Below are 22,881 nucleotides of genomic sequence, written 5' to 3'. Positions count from 1 at the left end.
AGGTACCAGCAACAGCAGTGAGAATGATGTCCTTGGGTGCATCCTTGTCTGGAGCTTCTCATGGCCCTCGGACCTCACACTTCTCACTGGAATCTCTGCTTCCACACAAAATGATCCCCATGCATAAGATATTTCAACAAGCTGTTTTAAGTTAGCTCTGAGTTTGGGTTGAAGGCTGAACACTGGAATAAATAATCTCGTGCATCAACATTCTTTATTTCCAGACAGTCCCCGACAGCTGTTCTCCAGGACAGTTTCGTCCCTCGCCTCCCGTAGCCGGTTAAACACATTTATCGTCCCTATGCAAAGGCCATTCTCTGCCAGCTTCCATCTCTGTGCCCACAAGCAAACCCTGGATTCCTGGAGTGTAGTGCTGCCTCTTTGGGCTCTCTGCCCGTGTTCTGTCAGGACAGTGTCCACCAGTGCTGGCTCTTTCGTGCTCTGCCTATTCCAAGCGATCCGCCCAACATCCTCGTGTCTGTTCCACGGAGATTTCTCAGTTGGGACGCCTCTCTCCCCTTCCTGGCTTCTGGCATGCAGTGCCCGCTGAATTTTGCTATGGGAAGAAGGAATACAYGTGGAAAATGCTCTTCCTGCTGGCACTTCCAGATTCAGAGTTGCCCATTGCACACACTTCATATTTGCAGGAGCGCTTTGCGAGCATTAGAAGCTGTGGCTATAGTTCCTCCAAGAGCTCATTGGTACAACCAGGCACAAAGTTTAGTATTGATTATGTAGGAGGACAGGAGTTTCTCATGAAGACTTGCTGGGGGTTTTCTCTGCCTTTGAGACGCAGAATTTTGTAGTGCAATTTATTGCCTTAGTTTAGCACCCTGGCAACAACAAAAATGAGTCAAAGGAAGACCCGATTAGGTTACAGCCAACTGTAGACAAATCCATCCTAATAGTCTGTCATTTGTTAATTTAAAGGGATGAGGACGTCTCCTTGAATAACGCGCTYGCTTGCCGTGCTAGCAGAGCTGTTTTTGAGTGTGCGTGTGCGCGACTTCCGCACGCTGCTCTGCAAATAAATAAAACCTGGCTCCATTCCCACAGGCTCTGGTGCCTCCGGTGCTAAAAGATGCGTACTGTTCCTTGGAGCCCAGCGGATTGGAACTGGAGTGTGGATACGTTTTTGCAGGATCGGATCCCCGTGAATACCCCTTTCCGCTCTTTTGGTGTTAGGAGGTTAAATAAAAGGAAATATTGTGATATTGCCTAGGCCTCTGCAGGGCCGAGTCCTCAGTCTCTGACTGCTCTGGCTTTATGGTGCCAGCCCGTTACATCAATTAGTTGTTAATTGGTTGGAGAGAGCTGCAGCCCCTTTCACAGTTTGCTGCGAATAAGCCGGGGAGGCGGCTGCTGAGGTTGATTAAACCCGAGGAAATGCTGCTCCTAAAATGAACTCCTCAGTTATCCCCATAAAAGCATTCTACCTGCGTGGCTTTCCGAGAGCCCAGTGGAGGCCTGGGCCAAATGATCCTGATCGTAATTTCCCGGGTTACTCTGTGGGGACCATGTGGGGTGTCCACAGGTGCCTGCCCCTTTGCTCCCGTGGCCTCCTCTCCTCTTCCTTGCTGGGGCAGGAGGTGCTTCTGTCAGGCTCTTAACATGGGACTTACTCTGTGGGACACGGCCCCACATGTGAGCCCATCCTCTGTGGCTGCTTTGAGACACGTGTGCAGCGTGAGGCTGAACAAAGCCTGCTAAACTGCAACGCCCAAAATGCATTTTTATTTGAAAAATGTATTTCTGCAGGATATAGTTCGTGCCACCGCRTGGGAGTGTCCCGGGTGGCAAGTGCGTGTCCTCCTGCATGCCCCACCATAGCACAGCCCCGTCTGCAGGACCACTTCCAGCTGCCTGGAATCATTCCTACAATGAAGATGCTGCAGACGTCTTTTCTGCTTTGCCTGTTGAGGTTCTCTGTAGTGTTTGCTTCTGGGTTTTGGGTGCCCTCTTACTTCTATGTTGTTGTTATTTCAGGAGACTTTCCTGCAGGTTGCTCCAAAGGTGCGGGCAGGCTCAGGAGAGCTGTGAGCTCTGTGGCTCTGGTATTCATTTTGGCATAGCCTGGTTTCAGGTGTGTGCTCGCTCCGTTAGTTTTTTCCATGGGCATCGTTTGAGGTGAGCTGCTGCACTCGTGGCTAACAGCACCCATAGCTGGTGGATTTGATTTTTCTTTTTTAATGGCTCTATTTTGAAAAACAGCTTTGGTGCTGGCCAAACATCACAAGGGCAAAATAATGCCTAGTTGAAGGGACACCTGACTCAAGCAGTCAGTGGCCTTTTAACACCCACCGTGTCACCTGGATTCTGCCCCACGTATTTCCCATTCCTGCTGCTGCCTTCCCCGCTGACCCTGCCTAACTTCCCGCAGGGCTAAGGCCTACAAATTGGGGCCCGTTCTGCAAAACCCCGCAGTAAAAACCGACTTCCCCTCTCRGCTGTGTTGGGGAGGTTGCGTTTGCGTCGCCAGCGCCGCTAATGCCAAAAGCCAAATTAAACAAAGYGATGGGAGAATGTGGAGCGTGGCTGGCAGCCGTGCCGCTCGGTGGGTGCTTGCAGCGGCCCGATAAGTGTGCCCGGTCCCGTCACATCCGTCCCTATGTAGGAGGAGACCAAAAGGAGCAGAAAGGAGCTGTCAAGGCCGCTCAGTTCTGCTTGCCAGGCGAGATCCATCGCGGCAGCCCGTGCCTTTCCCACAGCAGCCTGTYGCCGCTGTCAGTGCAGTTTGGGGGCAGAGTGACTCGAGCGTGACAGCTCCCGGTAGCGCCCGGCGCACGTTCTGCTCCCCAGTCACCTTCTGTGGCCACCCGAGCAGGTGGCTGCGCCCCTTGGGTGTTGCCCCCGAGCCCGCGTGGTTCTTCTGCCAGCAGCTCCTGGAAAGGGGGTTAGTGCTTTGCCCTGCCTGTAGGGAGCCTGGGCAGGGGATGCGCATGGAAGGCTTCCCGGAGAACAAGAGTTTTGAACTATTTTTTTTTTTTTTTCCTTCAAATGCAAATCTTAACTGGGTAGAGTACTTGGAATAAGCGTCAGAGTCGAGCAAGGGAGCTCTCAAATCTCTCCCTTGCATTCCTTTGATTTTTTTCTTTAACAAAGAGAGAGAAGAGAGGCCTGATGACCCATTTTTCACCACTTCCTCTCTTACCACAAAAAGYGAAAGAATCTAGCATATTGTACCCTTTAGTTTTGAGGTGTGTTTAGGATGGTTCCTGTTAGCAGTAACGATTTTCTCTTCAGAGATCCTTCCTAGTCATAGTGCCCTTGTTCTCCTCACTGGGGTTTGTGTGTACAGAGAATTCTTTGGGGTTGTAGGGTTTGCATTTGTTTTCAGTTTTCTTGCTAAAATTGTTCACCCTCCTCCTGGCAGGAGTCTGCCTTATGAGCTCCAKGGCCTGACCACTTTGGAATAGTTTTTAAGTCGTCCATGTCATGGAAAAGGAGGGACTTTCTTCCTCATGGAAGAGGAAGTTCATGTGGTTTGATTTTTGCGGTCTGAACGGAAACGTAGCCGGGAGTCATTTTAACACCCTGAGTTCTCATGGTGGCTGATGCAGTTGTGGGGTTTTGAGAGAAGGGAGAAGATTGTGGGCTAGCACCTGTGCTTCCGTTGTCGTAAAGATCCAGCCTTGGGGTGTGCTGCGTCCTTTGGTCTGGGACTGTAAAACTGCCTTGTACAAAAGGGCAGCTCTTCCTTTCCTGTCCCCATGCTTCTCTCCCCGCTTCTCTGGGGTAACTACTATGGAAACTGGGAGCAGGCGACAGGCAAGGGTCGGGATGTTACTGCGGGAAGGTTGGAGCCCATCCCAGCACCTTGCCTGGAATCCCCGTGCGCCTGTGGCGAGCAACACCGAGCCGGGACACCCCTTGAGCAACACTGGCAACATCGACCTGGGTCACCCCTTGAGCAACACCGGGCCATGTCACTCCTTGGGCAACACCGGCAACACCGGGCCGGGTCACCCCTTGGGCAACACCCCATGTCACCCCTTGAGCAACACCCTGTGTCACCCTGCATCATTTCGTGGGCCTCTCCCTGATTTTTAGCTTTGATTCATTGGGAAAAATTCTTATGTGATCTTAAGACGATTCTCTGGCCAGCCAGCAAATCCAGCACCGCGCTTGCAAAGCTGGGGCAGCAGTTTTCAAGCAAAGCCTCAAAAACTGCTTGTTTCTATGGGCTTTACAGCAAAAGGACTTTGGATAGAAGAGAGCGGTTTTATTCAAGCCAATTTTTACAGGTAAAAAGAGAGTAATAAAAACATGAGTGTTCCCGGAGGGGGCTGCTAGAAGCCAGACCCCTTTCCTTCTGCCTGTAGCTACTCGCTGGTTCAGTGTGTACTTCCATGTGTGTGAGTGTATTTTTGGAGCAGAGGGCTCCTAGATATGTTTGTGTTTCCCATCTGTTACCATAGCCTCTTTCTGCTGCAATTGCCTCAAGAGATGCAATACCACAGGGAAGAGGACACGGAAAACAGGCATTTTGTGGGATCCCCTCCTGTGATCCTGCTCTTTCCACGTGCTGATAGCACAGGTGATGCTGACTTGCGCCACTGCAGCCGTGCAGTGTCCTGTGTCCTTTTCCACTGCCATGTCTAGGAAACAGCCATAGGGAAATGTTTGCCCATAGCCCCGTTGTCTGGAGTGGACCCCGGTGCAACATTTCCAATGCACAAAGTCTGCTGCCTCCTGGAAAAAAAACGCTGACTTTCCGAATTCGGGAAGCAGAATACATTTGTCTGAAAAGGATTTTAGAGAAGTAGTGCATTTACTCCTCAAGATTATACTGCTTGTTTTAGCAACAGCTGCCAAAGGGAGGGTGCTGGCTTGTGTTGCAAGTAACGATCAAGTCAGCACACTGGTAAAATTTGGCTGTAGGATGACTGAGATTTACCTTTCTCTGTCCAGCTCCTTGTGAGAATCTTCTCTTACAACTGACAAACCCCCGTGGTCCCTCCGAGACAAGATTTTGTTGGGTTTAGAGGTACGAAACCAGTGACCTACATCTGAGCAGCCCGTGTGCCAAGCAAAAATAACTCTTTCAGGGAGCAGACACAAAGCTTTTTGCATTTCTCTTGCCATTATCTCTTTAGTTAGCACATATTCTGTTAGCGAGGGGGTCTTAACTTCTATTTTGTTAGGAGCAAGAGATGCTCTGTATTAAAAGGAAGCTAAGAGYGGGAGCTGGTAACGCGTGATAGAAAAGCCAGTGTATGCTGCAGATACAGGGTATCTATATGAAATCGATTTCATGTGTGTGGCCGGGCTTTCCCCCTGTGAAAAGGGCGAGTTGGGGCTGGGGGGTTGTTGCTAATAAGGGACACATCTTGACCGCTTCCCTGAGCAGCACTGCTGACAGATTAAGTAGCTTTAAAATACTAAAAATATCACCTGTTATAATGCCGAACACTGAGTCAAGCCCCTAGGCTTCGCTCTCCTGTTGAATAAAATTCCCTTCAACTGTAATCAGGGTTTTCGCTTTCTCATACAGGCAGCTGCTTGTTGACCCGGGCTTTGCAGAACTCACATGACAAAAGGCATCGACTTCATTAAAACGGGAACTCTCTGTGTCACATTGAGCTTGCAGGCCTGATTGTGCTGAGCAAGCTATGTGTGTGTATATATATATATACGTATGTATACTGGGGCCTCGTGCATATGCAGCGGGTGCCCGTGGAGAGCAGGCGTTCGCTGGATGCCTCTTTGCGCGGGTGTCCCCATGGTGCAGAGGGGGTGCCCGGCCTGGTGTCCCCATTGCAGAGGTGCCGTATGTTTGTGTTTGAGCTGAGTTTATGTTTCACGCCGTGCCCGGGCGCTGTGGGGGTTCTGCCCCGAGCTGCAATGATTTGGCAGCCACAAAGTTGTCCTTCGCCGCTGCAGACGCCGTTGCTGGCCACGGCCTAGCAGGGCTTGTCCCTCTCAGAGAAGGAGGAATCCGTCTTTGCTAGATGAGCAGCTCCCGAGGAAGGTGCTGGCCTCGGTGCTGGCTCCTCCGTGTGGGCTGGATACTGAAAAAAAAGGAGTCTCGGCTCCAGCACTCGCTAGATTTTTGCTCTCCCAAGGCCACTTCCAGCTCCCAAGAGCACCCACAGGGTTTTGTCTCCACAGCCACCTTGATGCGGCCAGAAGCTCCGCAGACAGCGCCAAACACGGAGGTGCCTCCAAGGCTGCCTAGGTTTCCACTCACTAAAAATAGCGGGAGTTATTGCTGTGGCTTCCGTAAATAATTCTGCCCTGGTCAGCTTAGCACCTGCAGCTGCTCAGCGCGGACCAAGCGGGTTCTCAGTGTTTGTTCCTGTGTAGGTGCTGGAGGCTGAAAGGCGTGGGGGGAAGTAAAGCTCTTGTTGCCTCTCCTTGCCTTGCAGAGCACAGTCAGGCAGGAAAAAGAATAATGCAGAAGTCAGAAAAACGTGGCTCCCCATTAGGCTTCTGTGCACGTCTCTGGTAGTTACTGCAGACAAGTCATCGCTTCTTATCGCTCCCCTGTTTGGGTGCCCAAGTCGCCTGCTGGCTGCTACCCTATAGTTTTATCCGCACACGTGCTTATGAGCAGGATTTATGGCTGCCGTTAAAGGAGGAAGCAAGGGGCCTTTCCCAGTCCTGTGCTCCTGCCCTGAAACAAATAAAAAGACACTTTGCTGGGCAGCAGTCCCAAGCGCTGATGATTTTTGTGGCGATTCTGCAGCCCCACGCATCCTTCCTTGATTTTACTGATTTGTGTGACAGAGAAAAACTCCCTGTGCTCTTCATCCTGGAAATAAAAGAAAAAAGCAGGGAGAAGGCACGTAGGAAAGCAGGGACTGCATTGGCAATGTGGGCTTGCATCTTGTCAGCCCCTCTTGCCTGCTGGGATCAGGAACGCTGCCGCAGAAGGGAAAAGGTGGCAGGAAGTTCTGCTCACTGAAAAAACAGCTTTTCTTTTCGTTTTGCATTGCTGTTTCTTTAATTAATGGTGCTAGCAGTGTGACCAGCACAGGGATGGCTGGTCCAATGGCTGGGGTTTGCGGGGTGTCGRGGAGGTCCCCGCACACCCTTGGGTGCCTGGGCAGCAGCAGCAGTGAAGCAGAGCGGGCTGGACTACAGCAAAAGGTAATTTTGGAGGGCAAATGACTGCCGMATGTGCTGCAATTTTTATTGTTCTCTCTGGCTTATAATTAAGAAAGCGCATGGATAATTTATAAAGGCCACATTAGCGGGAAGGCAGCAACGTGTGCGAGGATCTAAGAGCATCAAAGCGACTTCCTCCAGCGGCAGCAACAGGTCAGACAGCGCTCAGGACCCTAAGGGCCGGGCTCCCCTTTGGCCCTGAGGGAGGTGGCTGCTCCGGACAGCCTCCTCTATGCTCCTGGGATACAGGCTCGCCCTTACTGCCAGCTCATCGGAATATTCTGCTTAAGCTTGTTGGCTTCAATCTGTACATGCGTGTGCTGGATTAGAATTATTAATGCTTCCCCCCCCTATACATTACTGCAAAAATTTATTCTGTGCTTTCCTTCCCACGTGGAGTTGGGCAAAGGTCCTGCTTTCAGATCGCAGCCATGGACTCAGCCTCCAAACCCGTGGTTTCCTTGGGAAGGACAGAACGTCCCCGCTGGGGAAAAGCCATGTTGTTTTCTACCCTTAGAAAAATGCCAGGAATTGCACTTGGGCAGCGTTGATTGCTCTTTCCTTATTTTTCTCTGGCATAGCTGTCCTGTGATTGACAGTGTAAGAAGAGATAGGGTAGCCCAAGAGACACTGGAAATATTTATGAGGCTAAACTGCAAGCAGCAGCTCTCAGTTTGGGCAGACGTGAACTAAACGTTGGCTCTGGCGTTTTCTTTGGACAGGCGTCCTGTTCATCCCTGGCAATCTGCTTCATCACTGATACTTGAGGACCGGGATTTTAAGGGAATCRGTTGTCTTAAAACATAAGAAAAATGGAGGCATCTCTGCATTCCTGATGATTAGCATCAGGATGGACACAGCTCCAATGTGGCCGGGAGCTGCAGCAGGTTCCTGGGCACCAGCAACGTGTAAAGTGCAAAGACTTTGTGTGCAGCCCCGGCTGGGCACGTGCAGCCGAGCAAGGCGGTTCGCAGGATGTCTCTGTGTGCCCAGGAAGCTGTGGRCACTGGGGCGCATCTGCACGGATGCTCTTGCACACATGTGCAGGCATGTGCGTGTGCCGCTGCACCTCATTGCATGGCTGCACTCCCAGCCACGCTGAAATTCTGCAAGCTTCAACTTTCAAGCCTTGTTTGCTCCAAGGATGAAAAGCGCGTCTCATGGCATGGGCCAAAATATGCGGAAAATGTTATTTTGCAGCACCCGCGGCGTTCGCGTGCCCACACATCTCCATTGTGCCTTTCCGATGACTCTGCACATAGCTCGTTCTCCCCACGGTGCTCTGGGCCAGCTCTGCTGCCAAAATTGATTCCTGGCTGTCCCTAAATTGATTCCTGTTCCTGTGATGGCTGCTTYGCAGCAAGGATCCTGATGCATTAGGTTGCTTCAGCCCTAACCAGGCAAATATATTGCAGTTTATTTAAAATAAGCGATCTTTGGTTAKTGTAGTAACCTTCTAGAAGCTTGTGTATATATGCGTGGGTATATATATGTTAGATCTTATTTTATAGATAGAAATGTTACTGTTCTTCCTTATTGAGTGCCAAATGCTGTACATGTGATGGGAGGATTTGCTGTTTGTGGCAAGGACGACTCTCAGGCGTAACCAGAGCAGCAAGTTGTGCCACGTGAAGCCAGACTTTGCCTCTTCCCTTGCGGACTTGGCTCGGGCTCTGTGCAGGCTTAGGAGYGGCTCTTGCTCCAGGGGCCAAGCTAGCCTGTCTTTCTGGCCACCTTGCTGCTTCCCGGGAGAACTGCTTTTCACACCAGACATSGGTGTTTACAGATAAAATGTTAAATTAGAATAACATTGAAATCTAGGGTGAAGCAGAATTATTTAATCTTTTAAGCCGTGCGCTCTATGGGATAGAGGAGCTCTGCCTCTCTTATCCTTTTGCCTCATTTAATGTAACAGGGCTGGAATGCAGCCTGCAAGACATCAAATCCACTTMCTAAGCCCTGGACAGCATCCAGGAGCCTCTTCCGAGGCTGTGGATGTGACTTGGGAACTGCCCCACGCCAAGATCCCTCCGCTTGCTCAAGTGCCATCGGGCCAAAACAGAACCAGGCTTGGGAGCCCGGGCTGAAGGTGCCGTTTGTTTGCTCTATTTTCCGTTCCCTTGAGGTGCCTGGGCAGAAGTGCCCCACGCTCCCGGGCACAGACCTTGTACCCGGCTGGCAGCGGGGCTCTTGGCATCGAGGCGCCTTGCCCAGGGCCGCAAGCAAGGAAACGGCAAGTCTCCCTTCTCGCCAAATCCTGCGCGGAATTTCCTGGGACGGAAGGGTCCCTTGGTGGCCCGAGCAGTGTCCTGCAGGAGCGGACATTGGTGACAGCGCCTCAGGGGAGACAGCCCTTTTTGTTTAGTATTTTTCCTTAATTGGAATCACTAATTTTTATCGCTAAAACAGAGYGATTCTACATATGAAATTAGTGTACAGCTTAGCTGATCTTGAGAGAATTAATTGCAATAGTTTCCAATATTTTTCAGGTTTCTCTCAGGAGTTTTACAAACAGCAGTTATTAGCAAACTCTGCTTACATCCTTATGTGCTGATGCTTTTTGTTTATTCATTTATTTTGACTTTGAAATAGTAAAAATTTCATCAGTTGTATCTGAGAATTAAGTAACTGGGCATTTTCCAAATAATCTTCAAACTTCACAAGCCAGAAGATACATACATTAAGTTTCAGGACAGCAATAGAAGTGTGTCAGAAGTTTGGGGCTGTTTGGGTTTTATGTGCAGTATTCAGCCCTGGCACTGGCAGGAGGTTTGGCTTGTTGTCTTGGTCTCTTGAAGAGCATTAAAGAAAAGGTTCTGTCTGGTTGTTTCTAAAAACTGCACAGATTTTTCGTCTCGGGGTTGTAGACGAGCTGGTGTTACACACGTGGAAACAAGGGATGTTGCTTCTGGGCATCATTGATTTGTGCAGTGAGAAAGAGCTTTTAACTGCTGCTTCAGGAGGCTGCTCCGAGACTGGGAAGCGGCTTTCATGGAACAGGTTGAGCAGGAAGAGGAGGAGTCGCTCCAATTTTGGAGGCTTTGAGAAAGTCATTTCACTGCAAACACTTCTTGCTTCTTGTGGCCCTCCCTGCCTCCAAGGAGCTCTGTTTAATCTCCGATTTGTGAAAGGCCACTGATGTCTCATCGGGTCTCATGGGGAAAGGTAGTGGCAGCTTCTAACAGGCCAAAATCTTGTAGCCCAACTCTTGTAGCTCTGGCAGGTTTTTTTATTTTTAACAAGTGGGAGAATAACAGCATTAATTCTTCAAGCTATTCACGTGGTGTGTTCACATACTGCCAYAGAACTGCCACCTTCCCTTATTCTTGGGATTTTACGTTTCAAATGTCTTGCTAAGCTTGGAGTGGATGAAGTTCCTCAGAGCGGATGTTCTTCTGTGCTTGCTGCCCACTCAGAAATAACACAGTTTGTTCATAGTTCTGGGCATCTTCAAACTCTAGAATTTGTTTTGTGTAATCCACCTATAACCTTAAAAAATAAAACAAGCAAGAAAGCCCCAGAGTTGTTCGTTTGGAAGGATGCTTCAGAAGACACACAACTCCAGATTTTCTTGCTCCTTCACATGCACTGAGCTGTAATTTTTCTGTAGGACGAATCCCCGGATTGCCAAGCAGATGGGGACCTTAATGCGCCATCGTGGTTGGGRCACAGCTTGTCCAAGCCTTGCTGTCATTGGCATGCTGTGCTCTGCTCCGTTCATTAAAAAAATCTTTCTTGTRTCGATCTGTGAATATGACACTGTTCCCAGCAGCAGGAAGATCAAAGATCTTCAACCACTCTTCTTTAATTGCCCTTAGTAGGCCAGGAAAGATCTTAAAATTACTGCAGAAAAATTGTAGGAAGGAGATTCAACTGTGACTATTTCAACTTTCTTAAACCAGTTTTGGTGAATTACATGCTCTAGGTGTGCCTGCTTGAGCAGGAAGGTTGGACTAGATGATCTCTAGAGGTCCCTTCCAAYCCTGAACATTCTGTGATTCTGTGGTGAAGTGTTCATGCTTCCCTTTGCTCCTATCAGAACTGCAAGGCAGAACTTCTTGGCTTTTCTTGCTGCTTTGAGATGGAGAAGCTGAAGCACTGGCTAATGAAGCCCCGAGTGGACGTGCTGGATGCTTTGGGCTTGASTTTCGGGGCAGACACAGAGCTAGTCCTGCACCTTGTCCGAGCAGCCTCCCGAGGTGGTGCCACGTTGGAGGAGATGCCCTTGCTCCCTTGGAAGTGGCCTTCGCTCCGCAGGCAGCGGCTTGCGTGGGACACGTCCTGGTTCATTCCTAGCGACACAGAGAGCATTCAACACTCTGAAAAACGGCATAAAGCAAAAAACCCCGGCGCCTGAGAAGGGACTGACTCACTGCAGCCTGCAGTGAACTTCCCACGAAAAAGCCGGGCACTCGTTTTTCCCATTTAAGGTATGTCTGAAATGCTCAGGCACTGTGTGCTCCCTGCTGCCGGTCAGAGCCCCGAAGAGCAAACAGCCAAACACTGACCAGTATTCAGGGCTGCTTTAAAACACGWTGCATCTTTTTATTCTTGGAGAAGTTGTCTTTATGATTCCACTTTTAGCTTGGCGTAAGCGGTCACCATCACCCTTATTTTCTGGAGGGTGCTATGTTTGCTGTGGAGTGTTGGGAAGCGTTTTGTGGGCTTCCTGCAGTAGGAAGCACAGTGTAAATGTGTACTAAGCACTTGGTGGTAAATGTCTGCCTGTGTGGTTGTCTGTGGTTGCCACAGAGTGAGATTAGAGATGCACTTGCCCCTTGTGCTGCAGCATCCTCGACCCCTTCTTGGTTTGATGCACTTGGCCCTTGCAGTGCAGCATCCTTGACTCCGTGGTTTGAGCAGGACTAAGTGGGATCACACAGGGACAGCTTTGCAGAGGGAGGCTAGCTGACATTCACAAACATCAGGGTCTAGGTGGGTCATCCTCGTTTTCAAATGTGTTGGCTAATCTCTCTCCCAAAAGCTCCCTGTTGCAAATGAGGAAATCAAGTCGTTTCTGAAGCCTCGGGTTAGTTCCTGCAGGGTGAAGTCCTGGTGCAAGAGGCTTTAAGAGCAATTTTTGCTACGTAGTCCTGGTGAGTTTTTATTCCAGATTCTTTGCTGCGGTATGTCTGAAATCTGTCCTTGTCACCTGTTCTGAATAATGGATGAATTTAGGCTTGGTTTAATCCAGCTCCTTCTGCAAACTTCATTTCTATTTGGTTTAAGCAAAGCAAGCCGAGAGCAGCTCATACTGCATATCCCTCGTGCCCTCCCAGACAGACACAGCACAGATTCAGTAGGTCTGACTGCACTTATAAAATAATCATTAGCATCTCACTTTGTTCCTGTTATTTATTTATTTATTTATTTATTATTTTTAAGCCAAGCAAAGCCAGACTAGAGCTTCTTATGGGAAGCAGAGCAGCCTCACCAGAGATCAAGAGATAAGAGATGCAAGTCTCGCAGAGGCTGCGCTGTTTAGATGCACAGAGATTTAAAAAAATGCTTTAAAATTCACTTCAGGGCAAAAATGCTAGTTTTTCAGTGGAAATCCTAGCCTTTCAGTACCCTGTGTTTTCTTGAAGGAATGTATAGAGACCTGTTGGAGGAAAAAATAAAGGTGTTAATGTCGGAATAACAGATTATTTTCAACGCAGACAAATGGCAGTGCTACGTTCCAGCTGGAAACTAAGGGAAGGGTGGAGGGGAACCCCTAAAGCTTCCCCAAAATAGCGTTTCCTCTTGCACCGCACCTGCAGTTAACGTGGGCTTTGTCTGCCCTGCGTTTGAGTTCCTCCTTCGCGTTGTGACTTTCCCTTCCCTCCCTCGGAGGGCTCACGCGGCAGATGCCCCGACGCACGCGATCGGTCTCACCAGCCTCTCCAGACACGGATCCAACCTTGGAAAGGGCCTTCCCAGGGCTGTGGTCACCTGTGGAATTCCTGCGCTAGTGACCAAGGGGACACTTGGAAGGAAAATGCTCGGTGTGAGGCTGGGAAAGGGACCTTGGGTGGTTGGTTCCCCGGCCAAGAGTCGTGCGCCGGGTAGTACGTGTAGATCCTGGGGCTAAAGACTGCACGGCAAAGAGAGGCTTCCAATCCAATTTGGAATCCGTGCATCTGGAATTGGATGTCGGTGCATCTACAGCCTGCTGTGCCACCCGCCCTGCTGCTCCTCCCGCTCCTTATTACAGCCTGCTGGATTGCTCTTGGGGAGCAGGACGAGAGTGTAATTAATGTAATTCCAATCAAAGGCAGCGAGAAGAAAAGAAGCCGAACCAAAAAAAAAAAAAATCCTTCCAACACTTAGGCAATTAGATGCCAAAATAAATATGCAGCTGTGTGTGYCTAAGTATGTGAAAGGTATCTTAGGCTTTATATTGTGCTTAAAAATTATTGGGGTGATTGCATGCAGTGGCGTCTTGTTAGGAACAAACGCTCATATATTTGTCTCTTTAGCCAAGAGATTGTCAGTGATTTGCATTAGTAATTCTTTCCAGCAACAGATTCTAAATATAAAACTCTTATAGTTTTCTGTTATCAAACATTGGTAAAGAAATGCCTCTGTCTTGCAGCTAATGTTATCTGCTTCTGCTAAAAGATGTGCAAAACAAGAGCCCACAGCAGAATAATACCTTTTATGTACTTTGTTCCTGAATTATCTTTGGGTAGTTGTGTACTCCAGTTATCATGCCAAGTATTTCCTGGAATGATCCTCACCAAACCCCAGCAGACCTTGCATCTTGCACAACCTCTGTTGCATCAGCGACGTTTGCTGCATAGGAGGTGACGAGCAGGGTTGTTCCCAGTCTGGAGAGGGTTTATAGGGCTTGAATCCGCGGGGAGAGGCTGGGTCCTGTGGCGGGGTGGAATTTTTGTGCTTTTTTTTTGTGGCACTTTCCTTGATTTCTGGTTGTTTGGGGGCCACCTCAGCTAACGGTGCAGGGCAGCGCTGAAGCTTTATCTGTGAGCCGCAAATTTTGTAATCAGAAAATCCTCCCCTCTTCTTAGCTGAGTAGCTGCAGCTCCTGGTGGTGGTGCTGAACTGGAGAGACCCAAGACCCAAGTAGATRCTTGGCACAAGGAGGCATTTGTTCAACTCAGTCCTGTCGCGCGACTTGTTCTTTGCCTTAAACACGTGGCCCTTGCTGAAGCTCGAGGCACTAGCTGAAAGCTGAAGCTCTTTGGGCCTGAGAGCGCCTGAGATGCTGCTCTTRTGCCTAGGAACTTATTTTTCATAGCTGGCCATTAATATTTCCTCAGCTTGCACCCCCAGGGGGTTTCTTTTGGAAAGGCTGAGTTTACAGAGTGCACTTATATTGTAACAGACACTAACCCTGATTCTGCAGGAGGGATTTTATTTGCTCTGCTGTTGGTTGATGAGCAGCTTTACTGTCTGAGGGAGRGCAGAGCTCTCAAGCAGGTACTTAATATATTTTAATTGATCAAACGACTCATTTGCTTGGGCTGCTTCCTGGTGCTTTAGCTTCCCTAGCAATGCCCAACCTGCCTGATAAAATGTGAGCTGCTTCTGGAAGCTCATGGGCATAAAGGAGCAAAGCACGGGCTGTAGCGGTTGCACTTGGTGTTGTTGGTACATCCCATCTGTGCCAGTATTTTTAGATTGGCGATTTTCTCGAAGGCACCACCTTAGAAAATTGCTGTTCTTTGGTTTCAGCGAAGCGCGTGGTGTGCTCCAAGGGGAAACATCCTGCAGGGTATTTCCTTCTCTTCCTCTCCCTGTCCCGCTCCTCCAGCTTTTCTGCCTCTGTTCTGTGAGGAGCATCCTCTTTTTTTATGCTCTGGGTGCAGATTTTTGTACAGTCTGAGGATCCAGATGCACGCAGGAGTTATGAAATGAATTCAGGAGTGAGAGGGCCAGCGGCAGCCTGACGGTCCTGTGCTCGGGGCTCACATCTGCGTGAMTCCAGTGCGGCCCCTCCTGAGAACCACGTAGGAGCCTGAGGTGCCTTCAGCCAGCTCCGCAAACCCAAGCAAGCCGTGCCGAGTTGAAAACGAAACAGAAGGMTTGAAGTTAGACTTAAGGTTCTTTAGGAGCCGGAGACAGGGCTTAGGTTTTACTGCCTGGCTCCGGCTGTTTTCTGTCCAAACACACGTGGAAGCATTTCTGTGTTTGGGGCTCATCTCTGCTTGTAGATGGCTTTGTGGTAGAGYTGGTAGGAAAAGCTCTGGGGTGTCTCCGTGTAGCCACCTCTCTCCTTTGCGTTTGAGGCATTGAAGGAGTTCGGATTTAGTTGGTCCAAAAGGTATCTTCTGGAATGGGAATCAGCTTGAAAGTGCAAAATGAAGTTACTTGGGAAGAAAGCAGTCGGCAGTGCAGGCACGGATGGGTTTTCCATGAGGCTTTCCCTAGCAGGAGCCCAGGCCAGAGGAGAGGGCCAGCAGTATTGGGAAGAGGAGCCGAGGGCTGGCAGGGAGACCGGGCATGTGGTCCGAACACGGGAAAGGATATCGTGGGTGAAGGAGGAAAAAAAGGATACCAGAAATGACCCCCAAAATCACTGGGGACAATTGTAGAATTAATAGYGCTGTGACTATTAGCAAAGAATTGAAGCTTAAGCATTTAAGGGAGAATAATTTGCACCTGAAATGTCCCTTTTTGAGCTTCCGTCTCCGTTAATTGTGAACACAGCTATCAATGATTGTTTGGAGCAGCCTTGTGCTCCTGGTGCTTCCGAAGGGAGGCAGCACTCGCAGCCCTTGGTGTTTGAGCTAATCGAGTAGAAAGACAGATCCTTTGGGGATGCAAAGTTGTCCTGGACAGTCTTGTTATCAGGAAGCAGCTGAAATCACCTATTTTACAAGCTATTTAGCAGTCCCTTTTAAGGATGGAGGGTTTACATTGGTGTTTGCTTTGGCACTGACTTGTCTCAAAGGCGTCTTCAGAGATGTGGGGAGGTGACCTGGGGCTGGCTCCTGTCCTGGGCTCCACTGGGATCTCCCCTCGCTGCCCGGAGGGCAGAATGGGAAGGATGACATTAGGGTGGCGCCTGAAGGACAGCGCTTGGCTGTAAACAGTGTCTTTCCTGTTAAATTACTGATCCTGGGAGCGCGCTTTAGATCAGCTATTTTTAAAGATGGTCTGTCCACTAAGGATGTCGTTAGGTACTGCCAGAGTTCTAATATTAACTGCACGCTTACTGTTCCTGTTGCAAATTCAGCTCTTTTTCCTTCTTCTTAACAGGCAGCCAGACAAACTAGTGGTGGTTTGGACGAGAAGAAGTCGAAGAAAATCCTCCAAGGTGAGTTGATTGCTYAAGAAGGCCCCATTTTGCAGAGAACCACTTGGCTGTTTGACTGTGGGGAGCCACAGAATAAATAGGAAGTGTTAATTGTTTTTCTTACTTCCCTTTAGCCGTGGAGTTTGGAACGAGCTGCTCTTAAATGTCAGTGGCGACACTGAAATAAGAGCTCTAGTTCTGGCACGGATATTTGCTTAGTGCAAGGGTACGATAACCAGTTCCATTTTAGTTATTGCTAGACCTAATTAGAAAAAAAGCATATTTCATTTCTAGAAGTGTCTTATATTTAAGTTAAAAAGAATAAAAGGCCTGCAAGGTTCTGACATCCCTGCAATAGGAGTATAAAGACTGCAAAAGAGGCTCTTTCACCACTAGAAAATACTGGAAATGCAAAAGCAGCTCTTGCAGCCCCGTGGGGCATCTCTGAATTAAATTTTAACATTTAACTCCCACAAACGCTGCAAGGAAGCTGATGAATTTGTGTTTTATGGCTAATGACTTGGCAGCCAGAGGAGAGGGAAACTCCAAGTGAAGTCGGTCCAATATTTGGGCATTCCTAACATCTCTGTCTTGTGTGTGTTTTAGTGTGTCARACTAAGCAAGCAAACAGAGTAAATCTCTCTTCTTTGAGCTCTACCTTGCTGTTTTCCCTGCTGTCACAAATCTGAAAGCCCAGTGAGGTGCCTGTACCCGTGTTAAACGCTGCTCAGTTTGCCTGCACTGCTCAGCCCTACTGCTCTGGGTTTAAGATGTGGTTATTCAAGGTGAGTCCTGCTTCTTCCTGAGGAGGAGGCACTCCTGAATGCCTCCGAAAAGTCTTCTGCCCAAGAATCAGGTTGAGTGCTAAGAGGGAAAAAATGTTATTTGTTGGTATTTTGTGCCCCGTGCTCTAGRTGTCCCAGTTTGAGCAGGAACGTTGGACTAGGTGATCTCTAGAGGTCCCTTCCAACCTCAACCGTTCTGTGGTTCGGTGAAACCAGTGGGCAGTGGGGCTGGGATCCTGCACTGGCTTCCAGTGGCCACGTTGCCTTCTGGTGAGGAGAAGTTCTGACATTCACCCAGCTTTCGAGCTGAAAGCTTCAGCAGGCCCATGAAATTGCAGAATCTGCTCCTCTGCGAATCAGCCCTCGGGCACAACTCTCACATAAACTCACAGATTTGCCTGGGGCTCCGAGGAGTCGTTAGCCAATTAATTATTGCCTAGTAGTGCGTTACAAAGGTACCTTAAAGGGTGCTCAGTGGCCCTAAGGCCTGGACTTTGCGCAAAGTTTACTTTAAAGCTAAGGTAGTTGATATGATTTGARTTGTTTGGGTCCAGGACTGTAGATCAATAAATGTTCTCAATCTCTTAGTCATCCTGCCAGTAAAATTCTTTATTCAATCCATTATTTCTTTCATCTAATTGCTTTCTTGGAAGCTGGTCAAGTGAATATTTCTTCTTTCGCTTTTGACAGTCACTGAGCTCAGAGTACCAAGCTTTAATCCTTTCCGATGGTTTTCCGTTCCTTTTAGAAGGAAGAGGGGAAAGGTCATGCTGTAATGATGATGTAAAGAATTCTTCAGAGATGACAGTTCTTTGCTGAACTTTACTTAGTTAGGGATAACTAAAGATATCCTAACAGATAGTTATAATACTCAAAAATATAGTCTAAAAATGATATGCTAGTGCTGTATATATAGATATGTGASTGGCCTGCTTAACAAAAGTAATGTTTGAGTTGAAGGACGAGTTTTTGATGTCCTTTTAAGCCTTTTTTGTTGTTTGTCTCCTGTGGTTTTCTCTGGTTTTGATGTTGCTGCCTTTGGCCTGTACTTTACTTCTGCTGCAAATGGTCCCTAGATTAGAAGAAATCATGGAGAGGCATCATGTGCAGGCATCTGATGAATATTTTAGTTGTTGCTCTGAGAAATGTGGGCTAGAGAGCTGTAAACAGACTATAATAAGTTTTAAGAATGGGACAACCGAACAGCAATAGCCGTTTTGAAAGCACATTTAAGTGGTAGTCAGATCGGAATCTTCAAGACCTCCAGCAGTTGCTGRCCTTGACACACATTTAAATGACTTAAAACACAATTCTGGGATCCCCTGTCTCCGAGTGAGTCTGTTCCGATGCTTTTAACGAGGTGTGTGAAGGCAAACGGGTTCTGTAGGTGGAAATGGGCTTAAATCAGAACCTAGAGATAGGTCTGGCCACAGCTTTTCAGACCCGTTTAGAGAGTTACCAACCTTTGTAGCTTACAAAAGGGGAACCTTTTAGCAGTGAACTTAGCTCTTCCCCTTCAGTATCTATTGTGGTGTTAGGTTCGGTAGGAACCTGGTAGGTTCCCATCATGTTTTCGGGCCTTCAGACTGTGAACTTGCCTTTTTTATTGAGAGGAGAAGAAATGACTTTGCTTCCATGTAGAGCAAGGGGAAAACGTGTTGTGAAATGTTTGCTTTATTTCGCTGAGATGCTGCAGCATTACAAGGCTTTGAACGAGGAGAAATTTTATTTGAAACGAGACGTTGCTGCGGTGTCGAGGAGGTCCGTCCTGCCGTTCCTGTGAACTCCCGCAGGCTCCTGGTGAGATTACGCAGCTCTGAAGAATCAAATTGGTGCTTTTTGCTCGGAGCCTGACKATTACCCTTCAAAGAAGCCCTTGGTATCAAAGCTGCAAAGAGACGCCTGCCTTCCCTGCYGGTTCGGTCCTTTTGCTGAAGCTGTAGGGAAAGTTGTTCAAATGCAGGGGAGCTGCGACGGGCGAGCTGGGCACAGCGAGCACTTGTCGGGCTTCTTTGCTGAGTATTAAAACCAGGAAAGWTTGGCGAAAGATCTTAAGGTTGCACAGACAGGCACTCGAAATTAGAAGAGTTGTTTTAATGGTCGGTGTCTCCCCTTCTAGGCCTGCGGGAGAGCGATGGCAGGTTGGTTTTACACGGCCTTCCCGGCTGGCTGGGTGGGCACGAAGAGGAAGAGGAGGAGAGCGGTGAGCAAAACTGGAGGGTGGGTGTTAAAGGAGGTCCAGGACGCGAAGGAAGAACTGCTTCACTGTGCTGTGGTGAAACGGTAACTAAAAAAGATGGGAAAGTAGAATGTAAAGATGCAGCAACTAAAAGAGATGGAAAACTGAGGAAAATAATCAGGCTTTTGGTTTCTTTTTTTTTCTTTCTTTTTTTTTTTTTTAAAGAAGCCCCCTAAATGAGAGCAGAAAATGAATGATGAGAATGGAAAATTAAATTGCTGCTGCTTATCTGAGCRTCATCTCTCCTGGGCAGTGAGTGAGGCAAGGCTCTGGAGGCRAGAGGAGCAGCAATCATGGATTTTGGGACTGTCATGGGCCGGATTAGCTCTGAGCAGCTGAAGAGCCGCTTCCAAAGGGCCGGTTCCTGCTGCGTTTGCAACCCTGGGCGCCTGCAGGTTTCCAGCAGCATCGGGCAGACACGGGGCCGTCCGTGCGAGATGGGCACAGGGCTGCTGCTGCCCTGCCCTGCTCCCTCCCGTGCCCAGCATGCGGCCGTTGGCAAAACTTGCTCAGGGAAGGGAAAGCAGCAGCTCAGGCTGAATCCTGGCAAAACTGCTCCCGGAGCTGCAGGTGGGCAGCAGTGGCAGGACTGGGTCTGATTGCTGGTTTTTCAGCAATGTTGAGGACTTGGCTGGAGGGGAACACATTTTTGGTTCATAAATACCGACTGTTTCATAGCTTTCAGTAGGCTAAAAGATTAAAGTCAGCCCTAGGACCTTGCAGGAGCCTCACCTGCAATTGTACTGGATTAAGGAGAGAGATGTGGGCACTAATGAAGGCTAGATGAAGCAGGCAGATGAGTAGCATAAAGCTTTYCTGAAGATAGGCTTCTGGAATAACTTAATACTTGGGCCTTTACGAGGTTAGCAAAGAGTTTCACGTAGGCAAAGGGAATGCCTGTGTTTTGGGACACAGCAAAGCTTTATGTTTCAGGAGTTTCAGGGGTATTTAGTATAGGCCAGGTTTGCCTGCAACCTGCAGCACAGGGCTCTGTGGCCTGAGAGCTAGTGCRTTGTCACAACTCTCCTTCCTCTGCTCCCCCACTCCTTCCAGCTGTCTTCCAACAGCCCAGGCCCTTAGTTTTGATGTTATCTCCRTCTGCCCCGCTGTTTGTGTGGCACAGGCTGTATTTTTCAAAGCCAAAGGAGGCTTTGATGATATCCAGCTGATGGCAGGACAGCTTTGCTCTGAGAGCCCCTTAGCTGGGACTCGTCGTCTCCTTGCTGTTGCTCTCAGTGACGTGCCCAAAGAATTACAGTAACAGAAAATTGTTCAAACATACATACATACATATATATATATACACACACACACACACACACGTGTGACATCCTTGTCTTCACACTTTGGCTGCAGCGGCGAGTGCTTGTTGTCTAATTCTTGTCTTCTATAAACGCAACGTGTGAACTTTAGTTGAGCAGTCCTGGACCTTAAAGGTTTGACTGTATTGGTCACGATCAGCCCAAACCAAAAGACTAGCAGAGGCCCCAGAGTAGCCAGAAATCCCTCTGGCTCTTTTCCTCTGGTGGTTGCACAGCTTGAACTCTACCAAGAGTTTCTCCATTCCTTCCCTTCCTTTTTCTTCCCAGTTCCCTGCCTGCTGCACCTTTCCCCTCTTGCCCCTGCTGCTTTAGCACTTTAGTTTTCTTTAGCAATGGGGCTGTCACGTTATGACCCCAGTGTCTAGAACGTGCTCTGCTTATGACACCCAGAACCACTGAGAACTGTTGCCTTTGTATGAGCAGCGCCTTAGGGTAACGGAGATGCAAATGCTGCCAGCTTTGTTATTAGCAGGAATTTGCCCTAATAGGGATTTTTAATCTGGAGTTCCGAGTRTTGAACAGGACTGTAAGGGAAAGAGTGATGCTGCAGAAAGTGGAGGGGAAAAACGCCTGCCTAATTGGCTTCAGCTAGCAGCATCTACACTATACCTTCCTTTTTTTTTTTCCCTAACAAAAACTCAAAAACTACAACAAATTTTCAAAACACCTGTGCTGCTCAGCGGTTGATTGTGTATCAGTTTCCCTCCCTCATTTCTGTCTTGCATCACAAAATGCATTAAGGTAAGCTTGGGGGGAAAAAAAAAAAGCCTTTTTGCCCCAAGCTAGAGATGTTAACACATGGTTCTTCAAGGGTAACTGTTATGATTTAAATACAGACCATTCATCTATCGGGACTGCTGTCCAAAACGAGCAAGTTCTCTGGGACTTTTACTGTGCTCTGTCGTGGCCTTTTCTAGTGGCAGACACCCCAGCATATTCATTCTTAAGAGCTAAATGTTTTAGTAGCGTTTAATCTGCACTCTTAAGTTGTTGCTTGGTTCTTTCTGTACTAGGGCAAAAAGACATTTTTATTTAAGCCTGAAGATAAATAAATTCAAATCTGTGCAATGTGCTTGTTCTCCTTGCATTTTCTTTAAATGAAAGCATCTCCTCGTCTGGATAAATCCAAAGCAGCGTCTGACTGGTTAAGGAAGCTCAGTGTTTCCTCGTGGCTGTTGTTTGTGCATCGTTTGTGTGTCCTGATCTGCGCACAGTCCTTGCAAGGGACCGTCTTAGTTCAGCAGAGAAACTCCTGCTAATGATCYAAGGTCCCTTATCACATTCTTAACGATGTCAGTAGCGTCCCGCACCGCGGACAGCAGTCCTGGTGTCAGGAGCGCCTGCATCCACCGACACCRGCCTCGCGGGAGTCGCGCTGCTCTTTCCTGTCGGTGTTAACACAACTGTTTCTCTCCTCCTTTTAGGCTCACAGCTGGCAGCCTGGAATCAAAAACCCGTACCGCGGCGTGGTGGTGTGGCCTGTGCCTGAAAACGTGGAAATCACCGTCACGCTTTTTAAGGTATGTGTAGAAAGCCTCATCTTCCCTAATTTCACCTGCACCATACAAACCAACGCTGCCTGGGAACGTCCAATTCCATTCGTAAAGGTGTGATCTTGTTGATTGTTTTTTTTTTAACTCATTAACTTCACAACCTTAGGTCCAGAGCTTAAATTCCATCGGGAATAGTGGTAGGTGCCATGCCAAAGCTCGTGCTTGTAGCTTAAGGAACACCCTCTTGTATCTCATTGAATTGATTTATGGCTTGTTGCTTGCATAGTGTTCAGTACATGGTGAGTGTTTGCTGCACAGAGGTCTGCCCTGACCTAGGCTATAGACTAGTCTATTTTCTTTAAAACTGGGTGCCGGGAGGACTTGGAAGAGCCCTTCCTGGRCTGGTTTGTTGAGCTGCAGCACAGTGGTGGCACTGTCGACTGTGAACCGGAATCCACCTCGGAATTTTATCGTATTTACAACGTCACACAAACATCACAGCCTGGGAAGTCGGTGTGGAATATCTGAGTAGGGCAGACGATTGTAACGCATTGTGTGAGAATTTTAGGTGTTTAAGGGAATTTTTAAAAAGTCACTTTGCTTTCTCCTTTTCTGTTTTTTTAAGGGCTCGTCTCCCTTCCTGTGAAGCAGGGAGAGAAGACAGTGGTTGTGCTAGGGCTGACTAYTC

The 22,881-nt window shown here is 48.4% G+C and overlaps 1 protein-coding gene across 5 annotated transcripts in view; it reads left to right on the top strand.

Annotated features, from left to right (window-relative positions):
- EHBP1 (EH domain binding protein 1) overlaps nt 1-22,881 on the top strand; it is a 163,893-nt gene that overhangs the window by 5,984 nt on the left and 135,028 nt on the right. For all 5 annotated transcript variants that reach the window (XM_026033977.1, XM_026033974.1, XM_026033976.1 and 2 more), the window contains exons 3-4: nt 16,318-16,375; nt 22,125-22,220. In XM_026033977.1, the coding sequence (XP_025889762.1) occupies nt 16,318-16,375; nt 22,125-22,220 (154 nt within the window). The remainder of the gene's footprint in view (nt 1-16,317; nt 16,376-22,124; nt 22,221-22,881) is intronic.

Source organism: Nothoprocta perdicaria, unplaced genomic scaffold, assembly GCF_003342845.1.
Source record: "Nothoprocta perdicaria isolate Ctin4 unplaced genomic scaffold, notPer1 scaffold_138, whole genome shotgun sequence".
Taxonomy (NCBI): Eukaryota; Metazoa; Chordata; class Aves; order Tinamiformes; family Tinamidae; genus Nothoprocta; species Nothoprocta perdicaria.
Note: the sequence above shows the minus strand (reverse complement) of the source record. Positions and strands in the feature narration are given on the sequence as shown.